General features: G+C 37.3%; 2 protein-coding genes across 2 annotated transcripts in view; both read left to right on the top strand.

Moving 5' to 3' along the window:
* The first annotated feature begins 1,031 nt into the window (after positions 1-1,031).
* Positions 1,032-10,070, top strand: part of LOC101742038 (uncharacterized) — a 28,329-nt gene continuing 19,290 nt past the window's right edge. Inside the window, exon 1 of the mRNA XM_038016862.2 lies at positions 1,032-1,519. The gene's annotated coding sequence lies outside the window, so the exon portion shown is untranslated. The remainder of the gene's footprint in view (positions 1,520-10,070) is intronic.
* LOC101747175 (dynein intermediate chain 3, ciliary) lies at positions 1,601-4,694 on the top strand. Its single transcript, XM_004926991.5, has one exon. It carries the CDS (start codon positions 2,296-2,298, stop codon positions 4,006-4,008), a length of 1,713 nt encoding a protein of 570 aa, XP_004927048.1. The 5' UTR covers positions 1,601-2,295; the 3' UTR covers positions 4,009-4,694.

Genomic DNA, 10,070 nt, shown 5'->3' with positions numbered 1-10,070 from the left:
AAGTTGACAGATATGCCATGCTATGAGCACAAGGCCAGGCTCGGGTCAATTAGCAATCAACTGAAGGTACGACTGAATTTGAAAGACCGTCATTAGAGCAATTATGCCGTTTAACCCTTGACTATGACTACTTTAATGAAATTCATTTAATTTCACGATATTCTATAATATTTTTCTATTTAAGCCGGATTCGATACAACATTCTGTTTAAAGATGCGGATAGTACGCATGAAAATATCTCATTTCCAAAAATAATATCGATGCACATTTTTTTTTTTAAAGATTTCTTTTAAAACTTCTTTTAAGCTCACCGACCTTCATTTTGCGAAGTTTTAAAACTAAATTTATCTAATTAAAAAAGATAGAAATCTTCGAATTGTTTTTATTACTGACATTGACAAGCGTACATCTGACCTCATAGACATTAGCAATGCCAAGGCCACAGCCAAGCTGCTACCTGCCATCAAGGAATTTTTAAATGTCGCTTGGAGAAGGATGTTATGATAACATTCACTACAGATCTAACGTTTCTAGCTTGCCTAGATTCTTGCCCCTAAAATCAACTTTTTAAATTTTTAGAACATTTCATAGCAGTTAACAATATACCTATCTAGGTACCTAATTTCGAAAATTCATCAATTTTATACAATTACCTATCTACCGAGTAGAATAGCTTTTAGAACCTACGGACATGACAAAACTAAATAGTTCCGCTTTTACCTTCTGGCTACGGAATTCGAACAATGGACTGAAACTCACTAAACTGAAACTACTAAATGTTATTGTTCCACAAAATACGGCGAGAATTAGTCCGGTACACGTTCGCGTTGTTAGCGAAACACGTCGCTTTCGTAGAGTACTACTAGGCGGTGCACGCGGTGTCGTGACACAGGCATTATCGCAGCCATTGGCCTACATCGCCAACAATGTCCCTAAAGTCTTTAATTCTTTTTTAGCATTCTTACCCGATTATCAGGAAAAATTCCAAACTACTACGGAACTACCGAGCTCCAAAGTTATGTAACATTTTCTTTCTGATAACTTCAAAGATAGGTCACCGATTTAAAAGAACAGGAAACAGTAAACGTTGTACCATATGTCATTTGACGGAGAACTGTTAAGACCAACAAAAGTAACGTGTATAATAATCATTCATCAGCCTTCCACCGGTTGTCAAGGAACTCATAAATGAAACCAGTCTTTAGTCGACAACAACTACTACTGCACAACGAGTACTACCGCGAGTTCGTCACGCGCCTTCCTTTGCCAGTTCGTCCGGCCACTCACTCGAGTGACGACCGCTTCAATGAGCGTACGCCGCGCGCGCGCACCATCCACGATTTCAGATTTCTAAACGTGACTCAAAATATTGTGTTGTGCCAAAATCGTGACAGACCAACGACACCATTGAATGCGACGAATAAGTGATGCGATAATCTTAACAGTGTGGAATCAAAACATGTGATGTTAAATAGCATTTGTGCGATACCGGCGAAGTAAACGGTGTTCGTATTTTATGGTAAGAAAGTTAATTCATTAATATTTTATGCGGCTCTTGACTCTTGCCAAAACAATGCACGAAGTTAGTACTTTTATTTGATCGACCGCATTTTTTTACAATTGAATGATTACGACTGATGTTTAAACGCCTGAATTGATACCGATAATAATATGTTGACACCCGCAATTTTAAGTCTTTCCAGATATAGATTTTAAGTACAAACCTAAGAATAGTACCGAACGCTCCCCTGCTTATCAAGTGCTTTAGAACCATACAATAATTGTATTGTTTTATAAACAAACATTATGATGTTGAAACAGTAGTAAGTAGAGTGTATAAGCAAGCACACAGCAGTTGTAACATCGAGTCTCGCTTCTCGCTAGCTGTTATTGCCATAATAATTTATGTACGTATGTTCTCAATGCATATTTATGCAGTCTGCATAACAACTCTGCCTTCGACAATATTGTTACGACATTTCCTGGTCAAAACGGCATAATTCGAACATTCGAAATTTAATGGAATCTTTGAAAGCTGAAACCATCAATTATTATTCTCATTTTTAAGATTTATTTAGACGTTGTATTGTGTAATAAAGCGATACCTAACGGTCCAAGGACACATGTGTTCCTAAGTAATCGTGACGTGTTAGTCACACTTGGTATTGTAATAATACTCGTTGACTGGTTTCAAGGCACGGCCAAGTTGATCCAATGGTGAAATCTGTCATAAACATACTATTTTTACACGTTATTACTGAAATAAATTGAAAACTTATTTAAAAAAAAAAACTTATGTTTTCCTATATTAAATCAGATTATGGCTATACAAAACTCCGGAAAAACTTCGGAAGGCAGACATTATTTCAAAAAGTGCCAGCCCATATTGTAGATTCCATTATACCAAACAAAGACGAACAAAAACAATATATGTTGCGGAATCCCGTGCACCGTCTAGTGCAATCAACAATGGCGCAGTCGGAAAACGAAACGAACACTGAGCCCGTGGTAGTTCACGAACAAGGCATTAACCACACTGAAGGTGGATGGCCCCGTGAGGTGCACATTTACAACGAAGACCACGTAAATCGGCATCGCCGTCGCGTTATGCACGACGATAACTACGTACATACTGTACTGAACCTAGCGCCTGTAATGAATCATTATCTAGATCAAAACAACGCAATCGAATTATACCAAGCCTACTTCTGCGATATGGAGTCGCAAAAGCCTGTCGAGAAATACGATGTAAAAATAGCGAATGTTTTCCGTGATCCCTCTTCGCGACCTATTAGTTGCATTCAATGGACAAACGAAAAGAAACCAAAGCTTGTAGTTGCATATAGCAACCCCAGAACTACTCATGAAAATAATTCATGTTTCTTCTGGGATCTAAATCGACAAACGATCCCGGCACATGAAATAACTCCGGAGGAAGCTTGTTGGCAATTAGCATGTTCTTCATTAAATCCCGAACAAGTCATCGCAGGCCTACAAAATGGTACAGTAAATTTATTCGACATTCGTGAGGGCAAAAAACCTATTTCACAAACTTCTATTTATAATTCACATCGTGGACCAATCACAGCATTGCTTTATACACATTCTAGAACACAAACCGAATTTTTCACTGGCTCTCTAGACGGTCAATGTTTATGGTGGGATGTGAGAAATCTTAATCAACCAATAGATTGTCTAATAATGTCAATAAAACTAAGACCTAATGAGAATCCAAACATAGGTAACGCTGAAGGTATTTCTTCAATGGAATTTAACTCTTCTCTATCAACAAGATTTTTGTGTGGAACTGAATCAGGCTTAGTTTTAAACGTGAATCGCATGGGAAGAACTCATTCAGAAACTTTACCTTCGTATTGGGAAGCTCATTCGGGTCCCGTTAGAACCGTTCAACGAAGTAATTGTACTTCACGAATGTTCCTTACTTGCGGCGATTATTCGGTTCGTGTGTGGAGTGAAGAAGTGCATACTGCTCCTATAATAGTCACGAGACCGTATCGGTACGAAGTAACTGACGCTACTTGGGCGCCACTTCGATTTTCTAGCTACATGGTAGTGTGCAAGAATGGAACATTCTACTATTGGGATTTTCTACGTAAATACAAAGAACCTTTGACCGCTTTGAAACTATCCCAGAATGAACTTACGAAAATTAGTCCGTATTCTGATGGTGAATCGGTAGCTGTGGGAGATAACTTCGGGGCTTTGTACCTATTACATTTATCTGAAAATATGACAACACCAGATTTTAATGACAAACATCTTATGATGCAAACGTATGAACGTGAAACGCGGCGAGAACATATTTTAGACAACCGCTTAAAAGAAATTAATTTAAGAGCACGCATGGAACAGGAAGCAATAATAAATAGCCCCGGAGATGATCAAAATGAAGACGACTTACAAAAATTGACTGATGAATATTTCAAAATCATAAAACAAGACCTGCGGGATGCAGAAAGCTTTTCTCGTAGTTTATCGATTACGTGAACAGTAGTAATTATACTTTAATTTAAACTGAACAATGAATTACTTCATAAACTGTAATAATAATGTCCATTTTATTATTTATGAGATAAAAAAAATGTATTCCGGATGCTAGGCACGAATCGAAACCCGCATGTCTGGGCAGATCGGACGTACATTCGGCTGGGGCCACGACCAACGATTTATCTTACACTACGACAAATATATCTTGACCTGTCAACATTCAATTGGAATCTCATCTATAATATAACGGTTAAATTGATGGGCAAGGCGAGGGAGGCCTCATTACAATGGTAACGTAAATTACTCGCGCCCGTGAGTTGCGTGAATACAAAAGTGCGTCACCGGCAACTTTCACCGCGACTTAGTACTAACGAGTAAATAGACTCGCGCACACTGACTTTAAACTGGTCGTTGTACCTACGGTAGCCGCCTTTCCACCATGTTTGTTCCTGGTTCCATACCTTTGTTAGTTTCTCTAGAACTGTGACAAAGTAGTTCATTCAGGTACATTGCATTCATTCCTCACCTAGAGACAATATCCGTAACATACACATTTACGCTCTGCTTGTAAATTATTGTTAAACTAACGACCCGCCCTCGCTTCGCTTCGGAAACTGTAATTTATTATTGATTTCTCCACTATTTAATGGATGTTATTATTTATATATATAAACCTTCCTCTTCAATCACTCTATCTATTAAAAAAACCGCATCAAAATCCGTTGCGTAGTTTTAAAGATTTAAGCATACATAGGGATATAGGGACCGAGAAAGCGACTTTGCTTTATACTATGTAGTGATACCCTTAACTGGGTGGATATAGCTATTAAACCAATATACGAATATATCAAACCCAATAACCAATATATGGATACGGCTATAACTTATTATTTAAAATAAAAACTGAATTATGGATCAACCCAAGAACGTGCGAATTAGTAGTGTCTTAATTAATTAATCCGCCTCCAGACATCGTTAGCGAGGAATGGTATTTAACTTGTCCAATCTAGGTTAATTGTCTATGAATCCGACAGCAGATTCATAATGCCAGATAAATATTCATAATATGATTACCACCAATGTGTGACGTTTGCAGAATAATGATTTTGATTATTATAAAATATTACCACTTAAATTATTACTTAAGATATTTAAATTTTACTCGTTATATTCTTGAGTCGAGAAATCGTACTTAGCGGAATTAAAAATAACACAGTATTGAAATGAAAAGATTTTATGTGCATGTGATACGCTGTGTTTGCCCGAAAACTAATAAAATTAAAAGAAAAACACTACCAACAAAAAAAGTAAAAAGTTGCTAGTTGAGTAACATAATGGGTGGACGAGCTCACAGCCCACCTGGTGTTAAGTGGTTACTGGAGCCCATATACATCTACAACATAAATGAGCCACCCACCTTGAGATATAAGTTCTAAGATCTCAGTATAGTTACAACGGCTGCCCTACCCTTCAGACCGAAACGCATTACTGCTTCACGGCAGAAATAGGCAGGGCGGTGGTACCTACCCGCGCGGACTCACAAGAGGTCCTACCACCAGTAAAAAAAAAAGCCCGTGAGCCAAAAGAAGTCAATTTGTAATCTTTAAAGTGGTATTAATGTAATAACTCCCTAAACAACATTTCGGGAAGACTGCTATACTGAAGTGTAGCGCGACCTTACAATTTAAGTAATTCCTCGGGTCAATAAGTAATTCTTATAAGAAACGAGAAAACCAATAAACAAATAAACAAAATGACTCATCCCGAACATAAACAACACACTGCATCCGCAGTTCATATTTAAACAAACACATATGCAATGATCATGTGTAGGTGAGTGCTCGATATCGTTATCGAATGCCAATGTCAACTGATTTGCAAGCCGGTCGTAGTATTACCGCTCTCCGAACGAGACCTGACCCAAATCGGGACAGTAAACATGATAATTAACTGGCCAAATATTTAACATAACTAGGTGCTGATTCGGACAAAAACATGTAAGCTTTTGTAACTGGTTTCCTAGACCACCTGGTGTAAGCATCGCTTTACCGTTTGGTGATGTCTAGTTTTATAAAAAAACTAGCGGACCCAGCAGACTTCGTAGTGCCTCAATCGATAAATAAAATACCTAAACTTTTGTATAAAATAAACTTAAAACAAACAAAAGGAATCCGTCCGACGGGGGACAAATCGAAAGAAAAACAAAATTGTTATTTTTATTTAATTCCGAGCATTTTCATATTTATCTACCTTTTAAACCTTCTCCGGACTTCAACGGACACAAATAATTCAAGACCAAAATTAGCCAAATCGGTCCAGCCGTTCTCGAGTTTTAGCGAGACTAACGAACAGCAATTCATTTTTATATTAAATGTTTACGAAAAGATAATAGGGCGGGCACATTTTTGCGAAACCCAAATACCATTAACAATGTCTATCTTACACGATTGAGTGGAGACCACCCGCAAGCTTTTTTCATGTTTTTCTGTTGCTGCCAATGAGTAGATGATATCCCAACTAACCCAGTGTTAAGTGGATACAGCACATCACAATATTTATATATATTGTCTCAACCACATTGAGACTTAAGATTCGAAGTTTCGGTTGTATATTATAACGGTTGTTCTGGCTTAAATGCATTTAAATGTTGCCTTTGAAAGCAGGATGATCGTGGTAGGTAGGCACCCGTCCGTACTCAGAATACGCCTTGCAACCAATAAAACTACCTAATGGATCATATGAGTTTCAGAAAAACGGAAATGATAGTAGTGGTGGTAAGGTGTTTTTTAAGTCCTAGATAGGTACTACCATACTACGTATTTCTGATATGGATATTGCGTTCTGGTTCGAAGAGTAGGACAGCCGTTATAATAAACAATTGGGATCTCATATCTCAATGTGTTGAAGACATCTTACTGTATAGACTGCACTAATCACTTAAAAGCAAATGAGCTGTGAGCACGTTCACTCAAATATTTAAAAAAAAACCGAACAACTGCTAATTCTAGCGCTTATGTAATAATTTTAATTACGTATTCAACATAAATGCAAAATGTAGGTTACTTTTAAGCAAGGGGCGATGGCCCTGTAAGATAATAAAATATACTTCAAATCGCGATACTTATCAGTCATTGTAAAATATTATTATTTCTTTTACTAAAAAATACGTAATGTTTAATTAATTTACTTTCAAAGCAGCTGCAAGCTTCGTTTCACGTTGTTGCTTCATTTTAAAGATACTAGTCGCTGCTCTAATTTCTATTCAGTTCCAAAATGTTCCACAGACTTGTAATTTGTAGAATATTTTTGACACGCCATTTGATTCACCTGACCAGTTTTAAAAAAATGCAGCTTCTGTGTTTTAAAATGAAAAAAGAAAGAATATTCTATCGTTTTTAACATTTTATTTCATTTTTATCCCTCCCTATTTGCTGGTAGCCTAAGAGGCTATTTCAGCTACGCCCGGACGGGTAAGTGAGCTCACGGGAACCATTTTCTAACACTAGCCCTAACAAAAGCAGTGCTTCGTAGAGTTTACCGCCGGATCGGAATCGCGACCCACTGAGAAAATCCGGCGAGAAACTCAGTGGGCAGTGTTTATGGATTAGTTCGCTCGTGGAACTCTTCGTCCTAATCGACGAGTTTGACGAAGACGGTGTCCGGTGCTAGAGAGGCATAAAAGCACCGAGAGTGAATCCGGGAGATCCGACAAGACATGTTTCAGGCGAGGGCGATTTTACGTTGCCCCGTCGCAGTCGGAAAAATTGTATTTAAGATAAACTTAATTGTATTCAACTTGGCATTAAATAACGCTGTATAAAAGTAGTTATTTGATTATTTGTAACCAACAATAATACTATAGTATTTTCTTTTTGTTTGACGAGTTATCATAGTCAGACATTAATAACAGCTTAGCGATTGGGTATCGTATTTATTTTAATCAAATTGTAATTTCCAATGTTTCAAATACAACAAAGTAAAGACCATTATTTCAGTATGCTGCCAAATAACTACGAATACTATGGGATGGTAACTAGAAGACTGACCAAAGTCGTAATCTAATCATAATTTTGAAATGACTATTAAAAAAAATTTATTGCTTAGATGGGTGGACGAGACTACGGTTCACCTGGTGAGGCAGTGGTTACGTAAATGCCGTCACCCACCTTGAGACATGAGTTATAAGGTCTTCGTTTTCGTAGTGCAACGGCTGACCCATCCTTCAAACCGAAACACATTATTGCTTTAAAGCAAAAATAGGAAAAGTGGTGGTACCTACCCACGGAGACCCGCCCAATCATCAGTAAATTACGCACATTATAATAGGTTGCAGGTTTGATTTTTTTTACACAATGTTATTCCTTCAACGTGGAAATCAGTCGTGAACATTTATTAATTATGTTATGCCTGTTGAATTCGAACACCTTTGCATCGCTTGATACGAATGCACCGGGCGTCTAAACCTTTAAGCCACGACGACTTGATAATTACATAAACCTATGTTTAATCATGTGTGAACTGTGTATTTTTTAAACTAGTGATCCCGCAGTAGTCGAAATTCGACTATAATTAATTGAAAATATAATTTTGTACATTATTATGGCTCTATTGTTAAAGACTATTAAAAACTGATTGCGAATCACAATGTGAGGATTTATGGCTGACTTTGAAAATAGGCAAAATGGTGTTAAATATTTGTGCTGTGTACATCCCATCTCCGTTGAATGTTGATTATGTCGACATTTTTACCAAAAATACTGTGCAGGTTATTCACAACAACATGACAAAAGGTATTACTGACCCATTATTTCTTTTAGTAGGAGACTTTAATATGGGGGATATTGAGTGGTGTAAAGATAATTCTTCTGCATATATGACCCCATCAACATCAGGGAATAATGCCTATACAGAATTTTTAGACGCCATGTCTTACTGCGACCTTTATCAGTTTAATGATATGGTCAACGCTAATAATCGAATCCTTGACTTGGTATTTAGTGGTGCGTCAAGTCATATCTCAATTGAATCTGCCAAGGGCTTTTCGACTGCACCTGACCCATACCATCCGCCACTGGACATTGCATTTCAAGAAACATCTGTGCATGTTGTGAAACCTGACTCTGCCCCAGCATTAAACTACTTCAAATCCAATTATGAGGCTCTGAATAAAGACTTAAAGCAGGTTGATTGGACCAACTTACTACAAGAATCATATTCTGTGGATACAATGGTTGACCATTTTTATCAGACGATCAGACCGTTAATCAATCAGCATACTCCACTCCGCTTCCAACATAACGATCATTACCCAATATGGTTTAGTAATTCCTTAATAAAAGCTCTTAAACATAAACGTAAATTTCACTCCAGATACAAAAAATACAGAAATTTAATGGATAAGCTGCAATTCGATATAACAAGAAAGCGATGCGATGTAATGATAACTGAATGTTATTCCAATTTTAAACAGAATGCTCCCAATCATCTCAAAAACCGTCCGAAATACTTCTGGAAAATTTTTAAGGATAAAACAGCTAATAGTCGTTCTTTGCCTAACGAAATGAAGCTTGGTCGGGTAGAGGCTAAGGGAGGACAGGAGATCTCTGAATTATTCTCTCAACATTTCCAAAGTGTGTATGATTCCAACATTAATCATGAAACAAGTTGCTCTTCTCATTATTGTAATGTGTCCGGCAATGCATCATATAATATCGTTGAAGTTAATGAAACCGAAGTTTTAAATCAGCTAAAGCTTTTAAATGCGGATAAAGGACCTGGCCCTGATTTGATACCTCCTATATTCATAAAAAAATGTGCTCTAAGTTTATATAAACCTCTAGCCAAAATTTATACCAAATCTCTCCAAAGTGGTGCTTATCCCACTCAGTGGAAATTAGCGCATTTAACACCGATCCACAAGGATGGGAGGCTGGATGATATAGCCCAATATCGACCTGTCTCCATACTGTCTGGGTTTGGCAAGGTACTGGAAGCCATAGTTAATAAAAAACTGATAACTCATTTCAAGCAATCTATAGATACAAATCAACATGGCTTTCTGC

This window comes from Bombyx mori, chromosome 17 (assembly GCF_030269925.1).
Source record: "Bombyx mori chromosome 17, ASM3026992v2".
In the NCBI taxonomy this organism is placed as follows: domain Eukaryota; kingdom Metazoa; phylum Arthropoda; class Insecta; order Lepidoptera; family Bombycidae; genus Bombyx; species Bombyx mori.
Note: the sequence above shows the minus strand (reverse complement) of the source record. Positions and strands in the feature narration are given on the sequence as shown.